Source organism: Rhinoraja longicauda, chromosome 16 (assembly GCF_053455715.1).
Source record: "Rhinoraja longicauda isolate Sanriku21f chromosome 16, sRhiLon1.1, whole genome shotgun sequence".
Classification (NCBI taxonomy): domain Eukaryota; kingdom Metazoa; phylum Chordata; class Chondrichthyes; order Rajiformes; family Arhynchobatidae; genus Rhinoraja; species Rhinoraja longicauda.
This window is the reverse complement of record NC_135968.1, coordinates 12,527,363-12,549,864: the sequence shown is the minus strand read 5'-3', so window position 1 is coordinate 12,549,864 and position 22,502 is coordinate 12,527,363. Positions and strand designations below refer to the sequence as shown.

General features: G+C 41.2%; 1 protein-coding gene across 1 annotated transcript in view; it reads right to left on the bottom strand.

The window, feature by feature from the left end:
- The window catches only part of cabcoco1 (ciliary associated calcium binding coiled-coil 1), a 78,105-nt gene that overhangs the window by 18,122 nt on the left and 37,481 nt on the right, over nt 1–22,502 (bottom strand). Inside the window, exon 5 of the mRNA XM_078413240.1 lies at nt 4,187–4,259. Within this exon, the coding sequence (XP_078269366.1) occupies nt 4,187–4,259 (73 nt within the window). The remainder of the gene's footprint in view (nt 1–4,186; nt 4,260–22,502) is intronic.

The window sequence follows — 22,502 nt, the reverse complement described above, 5'->3', positions numbered from 1 at the left end:
GAATGAAGAGACCTTGCAATATAATGGCAATATTCCCTGAAAATGGCCTCACAGATAGACAAGATGGTGAAGTAGGCATTTGGCATGCTTGTTTGCATCAACCAAGGCATTGAGTCAAGAGCTGGGACATCGTGTTACAGTTGTACAAAATGTTGGTTATGCCGCACTTTGGAATTCCGTGTGCAGTTCTGGTTGCCACTTTACAGGAGAGATGTGATGAAGCAAGAGGCAGTGCAGATGAGATTCACAATGAATTGGAGGGCTCGAGTTATATAGAGATTTTAGATGGGCTGGGTCTGTTTTCCCTGCAGCAAAGTGTGACTTGATCGAGGTGTATGAAACGAGGGCAGGCATGGATAGGGCAGATAGGCGGAGTCTGTTTCCCATGATATGGGTATCTAAAACTAGAGGGCAGAGGTTTCAGGTGAGAAAGAGGAGGTTTAAAGGCAACATGAGGAGTAAATTTCTCTCACAAACACTTGTTGGCATCTGTATTGAGCTACCCGAGGAGGTGCTGGAGGCAAGAACAATATTTAAGAGGCACTCGGACAAATACTTCAAAGAGCATAGAATAGAGGAATATTGAATTAATGCAGTCAAATGAGATTAGTTAGATTGGCATGATGATGAGCCAAATTGCTTATTTCTCGCCTGCAGATTTATTTGACTGAGTCAATATCACAGAGAAAGCTGAAGAATTACGACTTTAAAAAGACATTTGGACAGGACTTTACAGGAATATTGGCTAAATGCAGATAAATGGGATGACCCAAGCATGCCAACTTGGTAGGCGTTGGCCTAAGGGCCTGTTTTCATGCTGTATAGCTCTATGATCTAAACAGCTGACTTGCAGAAGGTCTTAAACACACATAGAAAGCACAATACCTTAAGGTAGAGAATTCAATGTTGAAATCCAGAAAGCTGCAAAGGGCTTGGACAAAAGATGGGGTGCTGTGCCTCAAGCTTGAATTGGGCCTCGTAACATTGCAGGAGGCCAAGTCAATGTGGTAGAAGGATGAAGAATTAAATTAGCAGTCAACAGGAAAGCTCAGGTTTGCTGACTGAATGCAGACTATTGCTGGAATAATCTTATTGATGAATGCAGAATTGGATTGGGATCATTGTTAGACAAGTCCTGTAATTACTTTTGAAACTGCAGTTCCCTTGCCCTTCTCCCACAAGGCAGTACCCAGACTCCAGCACTGAACATTGCTCCCAGCCCCCACAGAGACCCAGGGCATGACCTCCGATGGCTCCAACCACTTGGCCCATTTAATCTGTAAGGTCTTCCCCACTCACAACCACAAGGCTAACCCCAATCCTGATCATTGCTTGCCTTAGGAGCATAGAAAAATAGGTGCGGGAGTAGGCCATTCGGCCCTTCGAGCCAGCACCACCATTCAATATTTGGCTGATCATCCAAAATCATTACCCCGTTCCTGCTTTTTCCCCATATCCCTTGATTCCTTTAGCCCTAAAAGCTAAATCTAACTCTCTTGAAAACATTCAGTGAATTGGCCTCCACTGCCTTCTGTGGCAGAGAATTCCACAGATTCACAATTCTGTGGGTGAAGAAGTTTTTCCTCATCTTAGTCCTAAATGGCCTACCCCTTATTCTTAAACTGTGACCCCTGGTTCTGGACTCCGCCAACATAGGAAAAAAAATTCCTGCATCTAGCCTGTCCAATCCTTTAAGAATTGTATACGTTTCTTTAAGATCCCCTCTTATCCTTCTAAACTGCAGTGAATACAAGCCCAGTCAACCCATTCTTTCATCATATGTCAGTCCTGCCATCCCGGGAATTAACCTGGTGAACCTACGCTGCACTCCCTCAATAGCAATAATGTACTTCCTCAAATTTGGAGACCAAAATTGCACACTATATTTCAGGTGCAGTCTCACCAGGGCCCTGTACAACTGCAGTAGGACCTCCTTGCTCCTAAACTCAAATCCTCTCGCAATGAAGGCAAACGTCATATGATTTCTATAATTGATGACCCATCCCAACCATCAGTTTCTCATCACTGCCCCAGTTTATTAGTCATGCCACATCTCCTTCCCACCCACAGTTTGTTAATCATACCGCATCTCCTTCCCACACCCAGGCTACTTAGTCTGGTGTCTGATCTAACTCCAAGTCCCAATTTTTGGCTTCCAGCCACTGGCCCTCTCCTTCTGCGATGGCAGATTAAATGCCATGAGAAAAATGCAATGCCTATTGAGTGCTGGACCCATAATCTAAACAAACAACGTTGGGCACATTAAACTCTCTAGGCATCTTTCTGTACCTTGATCACAGCCTCTGATAACTTTAAAGCTCTCTCTTGTATGATCACATGGCCTTATTATTTTTAGAGAAGAGGAACCCAAGACTGCTCATCGTTTTATAAAAATATTTCAAAATAACATTAATTCCTCTGGTTTTCTTTGATTATCTTGTTTTTCTGACAGTGCTCTTACTGATGAAATTCGGATGTCGTGAATGTTGCTTTCCAGAATTTCTGAACCAGCAGCAACATATAAGGTATATACAGCAAAACTCCAATAATCTGGCACATCTGAGACTTTGGTGGTGCCGCACTGCCAGATTATCCCCACTATTGAACGTTATTTCTGTTAATACCTCAAAACAATTTTTATTAGACGTTACACAGTATTATTATTATATTATTACATTTTCCAATTAACCTGGTAAGTTTATAGACAATAGACAATAGGTGCAGGAGTAGGCCATTCGATCCTTCGAGCCAGCACCAGATCAATGTGATCATGGCTGATCATTCTCAATCAGTAGATCTTTAATCAATCTTTAAAGAGAGCACGGGATGCAGAGCTCCAACAATTTTAAAAGGAGTGCGGGAACTGGAGCCCAGGCGAGATGAAAAGTCTGACGAAGGATCTCGACCCGAAAGGTCACCCATTCCTTCTCTCCAGAGATGCTGCCTATCCCCCTGAGTTACTCCAGCATTTTGTATCTATCTTCGGTTCAAACCGGCATCTGCAGTTCCTTCCTACACATGGAAGTATTACGCAGTTTGCCAGATGCCGAACGATTGGGATTTCCAAACAGATGGATAGTGGATTATTGATGTCAAGCCTACAGGTAGTTCTGATTTAACACGTTTTTCCACAACATGGGCATTAAATATAAAGCAATCAATGAATCAGGGAGCACTGTTTGTATTAAGCAGACATAGAAACATAGAACATAGGTGCAGGAGTAGGTCATTCGGCCCTTCGAGCCAGCACCGCCATTCAATATGATCACGGCTGATCATTCAAAATCAGTACCCCATTCTTGCTTTTTCCCCCATATGCCTTGATTCCTTGATTTATTTGATCCAATTGGTTATAATGTCATCTCAATCGGGAAATAGAGAACCATTTAAAAGTTACTTTGGAAATTGACAAGCAGAAAATAAATCACTCATGGGGGAAAAGGGCAATCTAGGGAAAAGAACCTTGTTCCCATGTAAACTCCCCACAGAAATGAGACACCATTGTCTTTTAAGAACACAGCTGCTACTTTCACCGCGGGTGGTCATTGCAATTGACAAGCAGTCGTTTCCAATGACACTTGTGCAACGATATTTTTCGAAACAACATAACATACAGCCTTTAGCACTTTTAGTTTGCAGTAACAAAAATAAACTTACAGCTATTGAAAATATCTTAATTTTTGAAATTCCTGGTGGGAATCAACTCTGTTATTGCAAGTCTGAAAAGGTCTGGCCCCTGACCCCCTTCTCTCCAAACCTCAAAATTCTGTCAATTAGAAAACATTTTAAGCCATTAAACCTATTTTTAGTTTTGTAAAGCTGTCGCAAAGTAAATGGATCAGCAGTGAATGATTTTATTTCATTTACCTCCTCGCTCTTAAATAATTAATAAATAAAATGTACTGAACTTTGCAAATTAAAGTCAATGCTGAAACCACTCCAATTTTAGGTTTGTTATGGTTTCAGAGCATTTCCTTTCATGAGATATTAATGTTAAACCCCCTCGAGGCTGAATAAAGTTATTCACTGAACAACTAAACCTTATAATGCTAGCCAATTTCACTTTAGATTTCCAGTCTCTGAAAGAGAGCCAATCTCATCTGGGCTCACAGTAAGAGACCTACATTAATTTCTTTGTCCAGGGAGAAAAATGATACAGGCATTTTTGAAGTAATATATTACTTACCTGAGTGTCTAGAATCTTTAGGTCAGGAGTATGATGGAAAAGAAACTCGTACAGTCTGTAATGCTGAAATACACTAGGAAATAAACACAATCAATGCAAAATAGCCTAAGGCTTTTTGAAATAAAATTATCCATGACCCAACATTTAAAACTGAAATTATATTAAATGTACACGAAATAAAGCTCAAATGCCAAAATCTGTCTATTGAAGACAGGTAATAAAATTAAGGTTTTTGGAAATGTGACAAAATATGTGATCAATGCCAACCCTTAAGTGATTGATCTTATTTGTGGACCAGTAAATGCAAACTGAACGTTAAGACGGTAAGTTGCTAAACTTCGAGACTGGAAATAGTCATAGGTTCAAAACCTACTCAGCACAGTCAGAGGCATAATTTAGGTGCAATGAATGGTCACAATATCCCTAGATTGGGTAGAAGGAAATTGTTCATGGTCCTCATTCCTGATTACTGCTCATTGACTCATGATCTGAGGACCCTAACACATGAGGAGAGAATGGAGCTCATTCTGATGTACTCTGCAGTTCAATGATATTCCAAATCTCTGATTTACAATTCAGTTTCCTATTAACTGAAATTCTGGAGGATCCAGTTTTCTCAATCAGTGTTTTTCATCAAAATTATGTCTTCACCCAATATCCTTCACCAAACCTTTGCTTGGCACCCTTTATTTATTGCCGTCTTTCTTCAGTGCATATAATACGTACAAATAAAGTAAATTGAGGGGGCAAGAGTAAAATTCAATAAAATATGAACATTTCAGGAAAATGGGCGGCACGGTAGCGCAGCGGTAGAGTTGCTGCTTTACAGCGAATGCAGCGCCGGAGACTCAGGTTCGATCCTGACTACGGGTGCTGCACTGTAAGGAGTTTGTACGTTCTCCCCGTGACCTGCGTGGGTTTTCTCCGAGATCTTCGGTTTCCTCCCACACTCCAAAGACGTACAGGTATGTAGGTTAATTGGCTGGGTAAATGTTAAAAAGATTTAAAAAAAAAAAAAAAAAAAAACAATTGTCCCTAGTGGGTGTAGGATAGTGTGAATGTGTGGGGATCGCTGGGCGGCACGGACTTGGTGGGCCGAAAAGGCCTGTTTCCGGCTGTATATATATGATATATGATATGAAAAGAAAATAACAAAATCAGTGAAAAAAAGAACCAGAAAATAAACAAAATACATAAATGCCAACTTGACTTGAAACCAAATTTTGCACAAACTATAACTGGGAGAAACTGGAAACAATGCCTTACAGTGCCAGAGTCCCCAGTTCGATCAGCACTATGGGTGCTGTCTGTACGGAGTTTGTACGTTCTCCCCATGACCTGCATGGAATTTTCTCCGAGATTTTCGGTTTCCTCTCACTCTCCAAAGACGTACAGGTTTGTAGGTTAATTGGCTTGGTATCATTGTAAATTGTCCCTAGTGTTTGTAGGATAACGTTACTGTACGGGGATCGCTGGTGGGTGCGGACTTGGTGGACCGAAAGGCCTGTTTCCGCGTATATATCTGAACTAAACTAAACTATGAAGAGAAAGAATTAAAAATAAATAATTGGATATTGATGGCTGGTATAGAACTATTTAGATGCAATGGAAAACTAGGATGATGAACGTTAAGCAATTATTTTGTGTTTAGATTTTGTTGGGGAGTAAAAAGAATTCAGGTAAGAATAGGTTAAACATTAGGAAAAAACACCCAGTTACTCATCCTTGTTTCAATTAAACCATTTTAAAATTTACAAACAGAAAGAGATCAGGTTGAAAATCAGCATAAACTAAATGATTACTTCAAACCAGAATGTGGGCCTCAAGCAGAAATTCCAGCCCAGTAGAATAATAAAACTGTGCTTTTAAGGGCCAAAGAGTAGAAATCAGTGTCAAATGTATGCAAATTGACTATATTCTGATTGATGTAAGGTATTTCTTAAATAACTATCATATCGGAAAAAAAAGATCTTCAGTTGGGAAGGATTTGGAAAACTATGTAAATTAAAATACTGTATAGTATAATTTCTGCCATTTTCTATTGTTGATTAGTTTTAAAATACAGCAGGGTTCCACAATGCTTACTGTCTTTACTGTAAATGCTCTCAGTGCCTACTGACTTTAATGTTGACTCTCAAGTTATCATTTTCAAGTTAACAACATTGTATCTGATAGCCAGATTAGTTGTTTATATCTGGCTTCCCCAAAAATCTGTGCTTGTAGCTATCTCATTTCCTCTCAAGTCAGTCTATCTCGGCTGTAATCTACCAATTGTTTTTCCCATTAATGGTAGCGTTTCCCAAGAGATCTGTTCTCCCTCTCTCTCTCACTGTTGCCCCTTCGTGTCAATGACATCTTGCACTCATTATCCCAATATAATAAGAGGTTAGTGTGCAAAATCAATGCTCATGGGTTGGGGTTTACATACTGGCATAGGCTGAGAATTGATTTGACAAGCAGCAAACTCAGTAGGAATAAATGCCTCTTTTTTTTCTCACATGGCAGTCACAGCTTGGGCTGCAGTTATTCATAGTAGGTAACAAATTAAATATAACATCCACAATTACTGGCAACACAAAGTTGTGAAGGAATGTGGGTTGTGAGGAGGATGCAAAAAGGATGCTCCATTGTGAATTAGACAGGTTGGGTGAGCAAAATGCACAGCACAGCTGCTTCATGTGGCCAAGTGTGAGGTATTTTTCCGGCAGTATTTCCTTTGGTCCCATTTTAATGCATTTATAGTGCTCACATTAATAACTCCATATGGTAGCAAGTTCCAAATTCTCTTCTGGGTAAAAACAAAAAATCACGAATTCCTCATTAGATTTATTAGGGGTTATTTCATTTTTATAAATTGTAAATTTGGCTTTCGCAAAATGCATAGCCTCCAATTACCTAAATAACCTCCTTTATCATTTAAATGCCTCAAAATAAATCATTATTGATGTGTACTTCCGATTATTATGAATTTACTAGCATCAAATAATGACAATATATACAATATAACACATATTTACCACAGATATATTGAGGCAGACTCTCAAAAAGGAAAGCATTAAATGTTGCCACCTGCAAAGTTAAAATACCTTTAGCTTCCACAAATGCAGTTACTCATTCTAATTGCCTTTTCAACTGTGGAAGCTAAATAACATTGCAGACTGTAAACGAATAAAATAACTGAAAGTCACCTGGTCCAAATGGTAATGAATTTGATTGTCAATAACAATTCAAAAATAACATTTATTAATTACATAACTGAGTAAATTATACAGGGATCAAACACAAGAGACTGCGGATGCTGAAATATGGTGCCAAAATGAAATTGTTAGAGGAACTCAACGGTCAAGCAGCATCTACAGGGGGTAAAACATCACCTCCAACCTGCTCTAGTGCACTCGGTGCTCTCAAAGTCATCTCCTGTACGTGGTTGACACCAAACACAGACTGGCTGACCTACGCTCTGTCCACAATAGCCATCCCAAGCTTCCTGTTGCATGCCATTTCAACCCCTTTTCCCTTTCCTACATCGACATTGAATTTTCCAATTACAGGTTATCTTTTCCTCTCATTATCCTTCTGATTCACCTCTTGTCCTCCAATTTTTGTTCTCTTTTCCGTGCCCCCATTCAGTCCTCAATCGTGCATTTCAATCCACGCCCTCAACCTCCTCCTGTCTCTACCCACCTACTATCCACAAGCTTCATTCCCTCATCCCCTACCTCATCTCTCCCTTAACTGTTCCCACTGTCATCTTCCTTTCTTACTTTTGTATCCTCACATATCACCCTCCAGCTTTTGTCTCTGCCTTCATCCTCCTCCCCCCCATACCCCCACCCCCCCACACACACCTGGCTCCTTCTGCCTATTGCTTCCACCTTCCATCTATCACCCATCTATTGCCACAGTCTCCAAACTCCACATGGCTCCTCCTGCCCATCACTCCTCACGCTTCCTAAATCTACTTATCAGCTCCATCTCCTCCCCACACAGGAAACCTTCCACTTCCACTCTCAGTCCTGAAGTAGGGTCCAAAATGTCAACAATTCCTTCACCAAGCCCTCCCTACACCCGCCGAGTATCTCAACAGTTTGTTTTTTTGCTCCAAATGATACGGCTGAATTTTTTTGTGGCTAGGTTCCTGCATCCATCTTGCAGCGTGGAAATAATTGAAAGAAATTCTTATTAAATTACCTCCAGTTAGAAAGAGTACCGCTTTTTACAATCCACAGTCTAAAGGGATTACCAACAGTCTACAATTAGAAACTTAACCTTATCACACAGACACACCAACATGTCTCCTGCTGGATTAGCAAATTATAGATGCAGATTAATTAATAAGGGTTCTGGTTAATCCTGCAGTAGCAACTCAATTACTAGACATTTCTGATATAATTGTTTATTTCAGTTGTTCAAGTCATAATCTATTCATACTTCTGCTCCTCTGAAAAAGCAAAAACATTCAATGATAGGCCTAATTAAAATTTGTGGTGTAAAATATCGGGCTCCTAACCTAAAAACATACATTTGCGATGCGAGGGATTGGAGTGAAGATTATCCAGTTGGTTCCTCGGAAGGCAGGTCTGTCATGTGAAGCTTTTATTTATGACAAGAAGAATTGGTCTTATTAAAGCATTAAAATTTAGAGCTCAACGGGAATGATACAGGGAGAATGTTTCCCTTGGAGTTTAGAACTATGGGCCACAGTCTCAAAATAAAGGATAGGCCATTTCAGATTGAAGTGAGGGGAAATTTCTTCACTCAAATAATGTCAAATCCGTAAGGTAGAGTAATTATGAACCAGCAAGAGGGGTAAAAACAGAGGGGAGCGCACTTGGGACGCCAGGTATCGCTGTTGAGCCCTCTGGAGGTGTCGTGGGCCTATCAACGAAACACCAAGGAAGGGGGGTGCCCACCTGATGACCCCAATGAAGTCTTTACCCTTACCCCCACTCAAGAGATTGAGAAGATGCCGATTACAGTAGGGGTTGTAATACCAAGGTCCTATAAGCTCAACTCAAATAATGTCAAATCTTTAGAATTCTCTATCCTGGATGCTGTGGAGATAGTTGTGTTCACTTAATACAGTGAAGGAGCTGAGAGACCCCTCATAATGGAGTCAAATTGCGTACTCCTGCTACTGTTTTCCTGTGTTTATGTGTTAGAATTTCTATGTAATTAAAACATATGCAGCAACCTGTGCAGTTTTGCGCAATTAACACAATTAACATCATTAACTTAGAATATATTAAATACAATGTTGCACGGCAATATAGTTCATAATCACTCTACCTTGCGGAACTGAGTGGGCACACTGATGAAAAAAATGAACAGGTCATTTTCTTTATAAAAGAGAGACTGAGATCTGGTCTGTTATAAGGTTTCGAAATTACAACATTTAGAGTCAATCTAAAAAAAGGCAATCTAAATATTAGCCAACAAAACCAACAGGAGACTTTAGTATTCAGAGCAGTGAAAATATAGAACTTGCAGAAAAATGGAATGGACAAGGTGAATAGCATTTAAAAAGAAAATCTGATCATTACCAATCCAGGGGATTTTACAATGATAAATACAAGAGGAAGCAAGGAATAGAAGGAATCACTACTGAGCAAAAGGAAGCAATTAGATAAAAACAAAGAGTGGTGCAGTGGAGCAGCCTATAGTCTCCAGCACCCCAGTCAACCTTGACTTCTTGTGTTGTCTGCATCGAGTTTGCACATTCTCCCTCTGACCTTATGGTTTTCTCAGTCAGAGGAAGTTTTCCCTATATGTATCCTGTTGAGCCTTTGAAGAAGTATTATGTTTTAGCAAGGAAAATCTTATGATCATGAGAAATCAGGGGGGAGTTGTTGGGCATATGGGCAAGGATAAGATTCAAGAAATAACTAAAGGAACAAGATTCATGGAATAGCTTTGAGAGCTGGCATGGTCTTGGTGGGTCAAATAGCTCCTTTATGTGTAAAATACGAATGTGGGAATCTAAATGAAATCTGCTTTCTGTGATGTAATTGTTATGAATTTTTCTCATTCAGCATTGGACAATATTCAGTACTTACTATTTTGAAAGGAATCATAATTTTTACAAGGTCATGTTATTGATTGTGAAATATATACATTATAAAATCACAGCATCACTTCCTTAAAATAAAAAAGATAACATCCTTATTGTAACAAAAACGTTGCTGCCTGCCTTACTTTCAAGTGTGAAATAAAGAAAGGAAATACTCACCAGGTCAGGCTATATCTTTGGGAATCAAAACAGAGCTTATGTTTCAGGTCGAAGCCCCTTCGTTAGAACAATGAGATGCAGACTGACCTGGTGAACATTTCCAGCATTTTCTGTTTATATTTCAATTTTTAATATCTGCATTTTAAAAGAATCTTTCAAAAGTGCTTTTCCTGTTATCCTATTTTGCAACATAATATGTTACTGAAGATAAAATTGAAATGCATAATCAGTATACATGAAAATATTAAAACTATCAATAATAATGTAGAATGCTATGTGAATAACAAGAATGTCTAAAGATTATTTTATATTCTGATGTGTAATGCAATAGCATTAATTAGTAAACTCACAGCAAGGGATCCTCAGGGGATAGATCATAACATGATAACATTTTCAACTGCTTTTTAATGAGGTGCATTTATGACAAAAACTGGCAGTAAACCTAAATAAATCCAATAATCATGGTATTAGAAATGGGTTGAAGATGAGAAATTAAAAGCTGTGATACATAGAGGCAAAGGGAAAACTATTTCATAATACTTCACTCACATACACAACGTTAAAAATATTGGGGCAGGTTAGTTAATTTTCTGTGGCTAACAAATAAAGTTAAGGATGATAATAGATTAAAAAAGGCTTAAAATATTGTTAGGATGAGTGGCCAATTGGTAATTGGTTCTTTACGATGATCAATGTTATGGTCAAAATAAAGAACCAGCAAATGATTACCATAACATTGGTAAAGAGGGAGAAGATGATAGAATATTAACTGATACAAACTAACAGGAAATATAAAACAGATTGTAAGAGCTTCGACAAGTATGTACAGAAGATACCAGTGAATGTAAATATTGGTCTTAAGTAACAGGAGAATTATTAAAAGGGATTTAAGAAACAGATGAGGATTAAACAACCATCTGTTGCTAATTGCCAGAAATATTGGGGAACCAGAAATCTAATGAGAGTAAGGAACTTATACCAATTAATACTAGTAAAGAACAACTATGTACAAAATGAAAGTAACTAAAAGTTAACAAATCCCCCCAACAGTTGCCCTACATCGAATTTGCACTTTAAAACTTCCAGGTTAGATTTGTTTTCATCAATTCAGCCCGAGTCCTGGTATTGCTATGATTCTGCCAGCCAATAACCTCCACTGGCAACCAACTGCACCTGCAATTATTTCATTTCTTTGGAACGCTAAATACAATATGTTAATTCTAACTTTTTCACCAGGTAAGGAAAGAAAACAACAGACCAGGACAATTAGAAATGACAGAGTACTAGTCCAAGTTGACTTTGCATATTTCAGAAGGACCACAGATTTCTGGGAAAAAGAGATTTAAAATATCTCTATGGTCCTTAGCTCATAGAATCATGCACTAAAATGGGATTAGCATGCTTCATTTAATGAGCTGCTTGAAGAACTTCCAGCTACTGAATCATTATGATCCAGTCAGAGCTTCAAAAGAAGCGCCTGTTGCCATACGGGTAAAACATGGGGATGTGAGACAAGGCATTTTCCTGTCTGTGTCTGGTTGCTGTGCGACTGATAAAAGTGCCAGTGATCACAAGGTGTTTAGATTTAGTTTGCACATAAAGGGGCAGCCCAGTGGTGCAGCGGGTAGAGCCGCTGCCTCACAGTGCCGGAGAACTGGGTTAGAATCTGACATCAGGTGCTGTCGGTGTGGCTTGCACGTTCTTTCTGTGACCGCATGGGTTTCCTCCCATATCCCAAAGATTTGTGGGTTTGTAGGTTATTTAATACCTCTAAGTTGCCCCTAATTGGCCTCTGAAAAAAGCCACTGACGTATAGGGGATAGATGAGAAAGTGGAATTACATAAAACTAGTGTGGGTGATCAATTGTCGGCATGGACTCAATGGGCCCAGGGCCGGATTAAACTAGTGCGGGACCCGTAGCATATGTTATAAAGGGGCCTTAAATATGAACAAGGTGACATCACCGCCCGCGCCCCACGTGACCTCACCCAGCCAGCGGCCATGTGCTCCCGCTCCACCAATGAAGGCCGCCTGGACTGGGCGCTGGATTGCAACCTCCGTTCGGCGAACACACTCGCTCCGCTCCCAGAACACACTCAGCCCCGCTCCCCGAACTCCGTTAACGTGCTCCATTAGCCTACACTGTCCGGGACTACAGTGTTGGGGCCTGCAGCGGCCCGTGGGCCTAATATGGGACTCTCAGAGAATGTGTGATGGAGGGGATTAGTTTAGAGATACAGCGCGAAAACAGGCCCTTCGGCCCACTGTCCGTACCGACCAGCGATCCCCGCACACACATGGGACAATTTTACACATACACCAAGCCAATTAACCTACAAACCTGTATGTCTTTGGAGTGTGGGAGGAAACTGAAGATCTCGGAGAAAACCCATGCGGTCACGGGGAGAACGTTCAAACTCCGTACAGACAGCACTCGTGGTTGGGATGGAACCCGGGTCTCCGGTGCTGCAAGCGCTGTAAGGCAGCAACTCTACTGCTGCGCTACCATGGGGAGAATGACGGAGGATTGCGAGAAGAGGGGAAGCCGAGGGTGCCAGAGAAGTAGAGACAGGGAGGGCCGGAGGAATATGAAAAAGGTAGGGCTGGAGGAGTGAATAGAGGCGGGACTGGAGGTATAGAGGTGAGAGGGACGGAGGAGGGGTAGGGAGTGCTGAAGCAGTGGATGCTGAAAGGCATGCAACGTGTGGGGAGAGGAGGTGGTAGAAGAGTGGAGGAGGAGACAGGGAAGTGGGAGAGAAGGCCGGGGGATTGGTGAGAAAGAGGGCCCGAGCTTTTGCTAATGGGTGAGAGAGAGTTGCAGGATTGTGGGAGTATGGCCCAGAAGAGTAGAGAGAGAGAGAGGTACGGACGGGGAGGGGCTGAGAAAAGGCCGAAAGTGTGAAGGAAAGTGCCTATAGAAATGGAAAGTAAAGGCCGGTGGAGGGGGAGGGGCATGGAGGGAGGTGTGGGGGAAAGAGGTTCGGAGGAAATGGAGAGAGTGTAATGGAGATGCGCATGGGGGAGAGTGGGATGGAGAAGAGGAGGGAGTGGGACAGAAGACTGGGAATAAAGGGGGGAGGTAGATTGGCAGAAGAGAGGACTGGAACAGTAGCTATTTGGAGGGACGAGTCTGGGAGGCGAGAGGGAAGGGGGATTGGAGAGAGAGACGCCCAGTGAAATGGGGAGAAGGAGAGAGCCGGAGGAGTGGGGAGAGAGAGAAGGTCGCAGGAGTGAAGAGACAGAGAAGGCCCTAGCAAGGAGAGGGAGGGGTGGAGGGGTAGGGAAAGAACAGGTGGGAGGTAAGCGGAAGAGTGAGCAGCGGAGGATTCGGGGAAGGAAATGCCAGAGGAGTGGGGAGAGAGCGCCGGAGGAGTCGGGAGAAGGAGGGCCGGAGGAGTGGGAGAGATGGGGGGGATGATGAGGTGGTGAAAGTGGCCCGGGGACGAGAGAAAAGAGCCAATGAGTGAGGAGTGAGAGGGCTGGGATGTATGGGGAGTCAAGGCCAATATTTGAGCAGAAAGGTCCAGAGGAGTGAGGTGTTTGGATGAGGCCGAAGGTGTGTGCAATAAGTGGGCCGGAGACTGGGCGGTTGGGCGGTGATGCGCCGATTGCCCATTGGACCGCGCAGTCCCACCGCCAACACATTCAAACCGCGGCGGTTGGCGCGCAATACAGCGTCCCTCAGTTTTTTTTCCGATTTCAAGCATTTAGCATGGGGCCCTAGAAAGTGTGGGGCCCGGAGCAAATGCTACTTTTGCTACTATGTTAATCCGGCCCTGAATGGGCCAAGGGGCCCGTAAAATGGGCGGTAGAGTTGCTGCCTTCCAGTGCCAGAGACCCTGGTTCAATCCTGATTGGGGGTGCTGTCTATGCGAAGTTTCTACCTTCTCCCTTTGACCACGTGGGTTTTCTCCGGGTTCTCTGGTTTCCTCCCACACTCCAAAAATGTACAGGTTTCTAGAAAATTGGCTTTGTTAAAATTGTAAATTCTCCCTCGTGGGTAGGATAGTGTTAGTATACGGGATGATCGCAGGTTGGCGCGGACTCGGTGGGCCAAAGGACTTGTTTCCACGCTGTATCTCTAAAATCTAAAAACAAATTTACAGGCAATTGATAAATATCAGCTGAGATAAGGTGAAATGTGGGAAGAATAGCTTGGTCCAATTTCTCAACGATTGTAATTTCAGAACAACTCATTGCTAACATATTCTATCTTGTGTCAAACCACTTGAGCAAATGGATCCAATTTCTCTGCCTTAAGCAGAGAAACACAAATAGGTCATTTGGTCCCTGATAACTCTTCCATCATTCTATGAAACCAGGTCCACGTAGTATCTCAACTCATCCATTCGTCTTAGTTCCATGACATTTGGTACTGCATAAAAATTGATCAATTGTAGGTTTGAAATGATAATGTAAGCTCGTACCTTCTGTGAGAATCCTATACTTCTAAAATCGATCACGAAACACACAGTCATGTCCAGAAACCAGGTATTTTCATGAAGGTTTCACATTTACAATGGATTGACAAAATGAGCAGTGTACTTTTGAAATCCTTTTTTTTTTAAACTCTCACAAATGAACAGGCAAAAGAAAGCGTATTTTGAAGTTGAAAAAGGATCTGTGGCCTTACAACAATAACCAAACCTCTTGCTTTTTGAGGTGTGAGATGCAGTCCAGAATTGTCACCTACAAAATTACGCATGATTGATCATGCTGCACGACCATTGAGGCAACGCAACAGCATAAACCAGTGTGTAAAGGTGTATTGACCATGTGAAGAATTCTGAAAATGGAATTTGCAAAGTACAAACTAGTTTCTTGATTGATATTCTGAAAACATATTGCGTGCACTGCAACAATTTAGCTCCTCGGGTTAGCTAATTTATCTTGCTACTTCTTTGTGGTGAACAATCTGCAGTTGAGTAAAAAATATACATTTTGACAGCATGGTACTCTCCTGCCTCCTGGAGAACATTGGAGTGGATGAGAGTGTTAACACCTTCAAGTGTGCAGTCTGGAGCGATCCATAGCATGGTGAGAGAATCAACTAGTTAGGGACATTAAAATACATAAATTCAAAGTACCGGATTATGCTAAACATGAACGTGTTCCCTCTCTAGAGCCAGGTTGAAGTAAAGTTTTTTTCAAAATTTATTGGCAACAGCAAGAGATATCTCCTGTGCTATTGCCAAAAACATCAGCAGAAAATATGTGGCATGTTATTGGCAGAATTTCAGGAGCTGGAAAAAGATTAAAGAGTACGATCTCAAAGGTGGTCATTATTTGAATGCTTCCAGTATTTTTTTTTAGTTTAGAGATACAGCGCAGAAACAGGCCCTTCGGCTCACCAAGTCTGCATCGACCAGCGAATCCCGCACATTAACACTATCTACACACACTAGGAACAATTTAAATTTATACCGCCAATTAACCTACAAACCTCCCATGTCTTTGGAGTGCTGGAGGAAACCACAGATTTCTGCGAAAACCCCCGCAGGTCACAGGGAGAATGTACAAACTCCATAGACAGGACCAGTAGTCATGATCGAACACGGGACTCGGGTCGCTGCCGCTGTAAGGCAGCAACACTACTGCTGTGCCACCGTTCCGTCCTCATGTTAATAAATAGAGAAGCAGAATTATTTTGCAGACAAATAATTGGCTTCAGAGGTTCTGCCAGAGTGAGGCTTTCAGATTCCTGGAACATTGGGACTAATCAAACAAATTACACCTGAACAGGACTGGGATTCATGTTTTCACAAGGTAATTAAGTGCTGCTGTGAGAAAAGGTTTAAACTAATCTGAATGAGGAAGAACAACCAGAAGCAGCATAGAAACAAAATGCCATGAGACCCAGGAGATTCAAGCAGAAACAACAAACGATAATGTAAACACAGCAGGAATTAGTTGGGAATTAAGTTAATTAGGATAGCTTCAGAATGTATGTACGTTGATGTGAGAATTGATACAAATAAAAAAATAACATGGAACAGAATAGTATAGTGCAGGAACAGGCCCTGCAGCCCACCAGTTACATTCTGACCACAATGTCAATCTAAACAAATCACAACTGCCTGCACAAGGTTCGTATCACTCGATTTCTCCTTGTTCATGTGTGTCTAAATGCCTCTTAAATATTGAAATATGATTGAGTAGAGTGGTAGAGTGTTCCAGGAATCTGTGTAAAAGAAATTGCCTTGCACTTCTCCTTTAAACTCTCATTTTAAACCCTATGTTCTCTAATATTTGACATTACTACTCTGAAAAATGACTGTGATTATTTATCCAGTCTGTGCCGCTCATGATTTAATAAACTTTTATCAAGTTCCCCTTGTCTCCGATACTCCAGTGTAAACTATTCAAGTTTATCCAATCTCTCCATAAACAGTAGCTAACTAACGCTGTATATTCCAGTATAGGAAACATCCTGCTTAACTTATTTTGCACCTCTCCCAAGCCCCCACATCCTTCCCATAATATGGTGACAAGAACTGCAAACTGTACTCCAAATGTGGTCCAACTAAAGTTTTATACAACTGCAACATGACTTGCTGATTTTTTTTTCATGGCTCAGTGAAGGAACTAATGCTGCTCATGCCCACCCTTCCCCATCATCACTTTCTAACAGCTAGTTCTTCACTACTCCCTCAATCTGAAGAAGGATTTTTTAGATTTAGAGATACAGCGCAGAAACAGGCCCTTCGGCCCACCGAGTCCGCGCCGCCCAGCGATCCCCGCACATTAACACTATCCTACATACACTAGGGACAATTTTTACATTTTACCCAGTCAATTAACCTACATACCTGTACGTCTTTGGAGTGTGGGAGGAAACCGAAGATCTCGGAGAAAACCCACGTAGGTCACGGGGAGAACGTACAAACTCCGCACAGTACAGCACCCGTAGTCAGGATCGAACCTGAGTCTCTGGCGCTGCATTCGCTGTAAGGATCCTGACCCAAAACAACATTTGTCCATTTCCCGCCACAGATGTTGCCAGACCTGCTTAGTTCCTCAACCAGTTTTTTTTTTGTTCAATGCTGTTGAGTTCTGGCATTTACTACACACTTTCCGCTTGTGTTTAACCTTCCAAAATGCAATACCTCACACTTGTCTGGGTTAAACTCCACCTGCCATTTGCCAGTGCAAATTTCCAACTGAACTGTATCCCGCTGTACCTTTTGACAAGCTTCCTCTCTATCCACAAGTCTGCCTATTTTAGTACCGCCTGCCAATTTACTAATCAGATCACCTACATCTTCATCAAGACCATTTATGTAAATTACAAACAATTGAGCTCCCAGCATCGATCCTTGTTTGGCACCCCTCCAGTCCTCCTGACACAAAAACATCCCTCCTCCAGTACCCGCTGTCTTTTGTGACCAAGAATTATGAATTATAAGTGGAAATTGCCACCAGGGGTTATGTTACAATCGTTATAAATAGAGAAGTGGCTTATAAATATCATATCATATCATATCATATATATATACAGCCGGAAACAGGCCTTTTCGGCCCACCAAGTCCGTGCCGCCCAGCGATCCCCGTACACTAACACTATCCTACACCCACTAGGGACAATTTTTACATTTTACCCAGCCAATTAACCTACATACCTGTACGTCTTTGGAGTGTGGGAGGAAACCGAAGATCTCGGAGAAAACCCACGCAGGTCATGGGGAGAACGTACAAACTCCTTACAGTGCAGCAACCATAGTCAGGATCGAACCTGAGTCTCCGGCGCTGCATTCGCTGTAAAGCAGCAACTCTACCGCTGCGCTACCGTGCCAGGAACCAGGAGTCATTGTTAAACATTCCTGGGTCCTTTGTTCACAAGACTCTGGGAAGGAAAAGTAATCTGAGTTGAACTCAGCATTGAACTTGGGACAGCCATAGAGTTCTCCAGAAGTCTAGGCGATTAAAGATCTGAATTTATTTAGTTAGACACGGGGAGCACAGACAAAGCTGTTATTTAGTTAATATCAATCACCCTCAAACAGTCAGGGAGATTGAGGAGCAAAATGTGGAGAAAAATAAAATGAGTAGAACTGCAATAAAAGGGAATGCACTTACCTTAATCCCGACTAAGAAATATTATGATGGCAGGATGATGAAAATGGAGAAGAAAGTTAAAACAGAAATGGGAATATTTATGACAGATATCTGTCAGAGAACACAGAAGAAAGCCAATCAAAATACAGAGAGTGAAATGTTAAATTGTGATGGAATACACATGGAACCAAAAGAAAGTATGAGAAAAGTTTAGTGATAATATAAAAGGAAATACAACCATATATTATCCACACACACAAAGCAAAAATTTAAGAAAATATTTCTGTTGAAGGAAAACCTATGACTGAAATGCTGAATGAGTATTTTACATCTGTTTTCATAAATAGTAAATTTAGTCATGATTTCTATCATTTTCACACTCTTGCCTTGCAAGATTTTCTTGCTTATATTCTTTGTAATACTTGACCTCTATTGCATGTAACATAATATTAGAAAATCACCATTCATCTTTTCATTTCTGGGTCCTCTTGTTGATGAATAATTTTCTTCTTCTTTTACCTTCTTTCACCCAGGGTTAGGGAATCATAAACAAGAGGACATATGTTCAAGTTGAGAGGGGAAAGATTTAATACTAACTTGAGGAGCAACATTTTTCATTCAGAGGATAGTGGGTATATGTAATGAGCTACCAGAGGAGGTTATAGAGGCAGGTTCTATAACAGCACTTAAAATACACTTGGACAAGTACATGGATAGGAACGTTTTAAAGGAACAGAGGAATGCAGGCAAATGGGATGAGCTTCGATGGGGCATCTTGATTGGCATGGATGAGTTGGGCTGGAGGGCCTGTTTCCAAGCCCTATGACTCTATTAACCTTTGTATTCATTAGAAACTTTAGCTCTTACTTGTTTTTTCCTCCAGTGCCATAGTGAGGCCCACCGGAAATTGGAGGAACAGCACCTCATATTTCGCCTGGGCAGCTTGCAGCCCAGTGGTATGAACATCGACTTCTCCAACTTTAGATGGTTCTTCTGTCCCTCTCTTCCCCTCCTCCTTCCCAGATCTCCCACTATCTTCCTGTCTCCACCTATATCCTTCCTTTGTCCCGCCCCCCTGACATCAGTCTGAAGAAGGGTCTCGACCCGAAACGTCACCCATTCCTTCTCTCCCGAGATGCTGCCTGACCTGCTGAGTTATTCCAGCATTTTGTGAATAATTAGCTCTTACAGTGGTCGTTGCTTCAGTTCCTGACCTTCCCCTTACGATTAATCTACTTATCTCTCTCACTGTCACATTCCTGAAAACCACTGCTTCTCTCTTCCCCATAATATCCTCACATCTTAACAACAAAAACTGATATGAAGCTAATTGCTCCAAGATTGTTTAATTAACAGTGATTTCCTTCTAGTTAAACATAATTTGCCAAAATCAAAAGGAAATGCTTGGTAAAAAATAAACTTACATTTGTTTGTTTATTGTGTTACAAATTCCTGCTTTGGTTTCTTTATAAACCTCTGAAATCTTCATAACTAATGTAAATTGCTAAAGTGGTACGTGAAGAAACATTCTGCAATGTGCCTTTTTAGCTAAATTTCTATATAGAAATTTTCCTTCAATTCAATTTATAATAATGAGGACTTCCTGTTTTCTATACTTTAGTCAACAATTTGGAACAAAGATAAGTGATTTACAGAAATAAAATTGTAAGACAGCTAAAAATATAAATAAGCTACCCTGGGAAAGTATTTTAACAGCTACCAGAATCTTACTCAAAAGTGATAACATGGATTTAAAATATCAGATTGTATCTCAATAGTCCTGTTCTTTGAATTAGTTAAGGAGGCTACAGTCAAATTAAAATTATTATCTAGCACTACCTGATCAAGTAATGGAAACGGGACAATTGGTCAGGTTTTCTGCCAATAAGCTGTACCAGTGACCGATGTTGATGCGTGCATGGATGTAGACACGTTTGCCTTGACAAAGTGAACCTCTATAGTCACAAAAAAGATAAGTAACATAGAAACATGGAAACATAGAAAATAGGTGCAGGAGTAGGCCATTCAATATGATCATGGCTAATCATCCAAAATCAGTACCCTATTGCTGTTTTCTCCCCATATCCCTTAATTCTGTCAGCCCTAGGAGCTTTATCTAACTCTCTCTTGAACAGCCCGCGGTATGACATACCTGGCCACCCTGCCTTGTGAAACTGTACCCAATCAAAGACTTGAAGAAAAATGGAGCCATGACAGAAAACACAAAAAGGAAGTTGAAAAGAAAAGGTTGAAAGTTGACACCAAAATCCCTATTACAGGACATTACAGGACCAGAGGCAATCATAAAGTCCAGACATCGTTTTTCAAAATGGTGCCCAAATAGTCTCACACCATTGCTGTATCATCATAGCCAAAACTGATTTTTCTTTTCAAGTGAGCTGTTCAATTTCCTATCAAGAGTAAGTATTAAAATTTCTTCCACCATTCTTTCAGGTATCATTCTTTGGCGGGACTGTCATAAGTTGAAAGACTGGAGCGACTAGGCTTGAAAACGCTGGAATTTAGAAGGATGAGAGGGGATCTTATTGAAACATATAAGACTATTAAGGGATTGGACACATTAGAGGCAGGAAACATGTTCCCAATGTTGGGGGAGTCCAGAACCAGGGGCCACAGTTTTGGAACAAGGGGTAGGCCATTTAGAACGAAGATGAGGAAAAACCTTTTCAGTCAGAGAGTTGTAAATCTGTGGAATTCTCTGCCTCAGAAGGCAGTGGAGGCCAATTCTCCGGATGCTTTCAAGAGAGAGCTAGATAGAGCTCTTAGAGATAGCGGAGTCAGGGGGGGTATGGGGAGAAGGCAGGAACGGGGTACTGATTGTGAATGATCAGCCATGATCACATTGAATGGTGGTGCTGGCTCGAGGGGCCAAATGGCCTACTCCTGCACCTACTGTCTATTGTCTATTCTAGAAGAGCAGAATTCACTGCATAAATTTAAAATATTCTTCTCAGCATCTTGTCTTATAAAGTACAGAAATTCTCCATGCAACAGACATCTTCAGCACCAAAGTTATCAAAGGCCACCCATATATGTAAAACTTTTACTTCTCCATATTGATCTCCATATTTTTATCTGTTTTCCACTGCGTCACTCTCTGGCTAAATAGTCAATGACAGTGCCCACACAGTTTTCATGAAACTTATCTTCTGGTGAAATCATTTAAGAAAATCCTCTCCACAGAATGCTTTCTCACAAATGATTTCAACTCCTTTGGTTTTCTTATGTGCATTATCGAGCATCAGCATCCTGTCTAAAGGCTGAATAAATAATATGTGACTGAGCTTGGTGTGCAAGATTAGTTCTCTTGGGTTGGTCAATGGGACTGTGTATTTCTGTCAGGGAATAAGATAAAGGGAACATGGGAAGAGAATTAAAACAACAAGCAAAGATAGGTTTGACCATCGAGTCAGTTCCATACTTTATAGTGCAACTGAACAACATGACATCAATCATCTCCTATCTTGACATTCAGTCATGTAATCTCATGTAAAAAGAAAACCTGGGAATAACCTGATTACCTCGGGTTATTACGCGGGGAAAATAAATACTGGGCGATTCCTCTGTTTCCCTGAGGATTTCAAAAGTTCTCATTGAAATGAAAAATATGGTGAGCTAATATCCACCCAGCTTTAGTACACTAGTGTCAGTCATAGTTATAAATTAGAGTAAATTACAAAGTGTTGTAGAATAACTCAGCAGGTCAGGCAGCATCTGCAGAGGGAATGGACAGGCAATGTTTTGGGTCAGAACCCTTCTTCAGACAAGCGTCTAAAGCTTCTCCAGTCTGAAGAAGGGTCCCGACCTAAAACATTGCCAGTCCATTCCCTCCACAGACAGAGCTACTCCAGCACATTGTGCTTTACTCAAAATTTGAGCAACTGCAGTTCCTTGTGTCCCACTGGTATATAAATTACCCAGCTTTCTTCTGAATATCTTGCCCGACCACATTTAAGGAAAGGTTCGGGGCTAACTAAAGATCTTAAGGATGGTATCAAATTGAAAGTAAT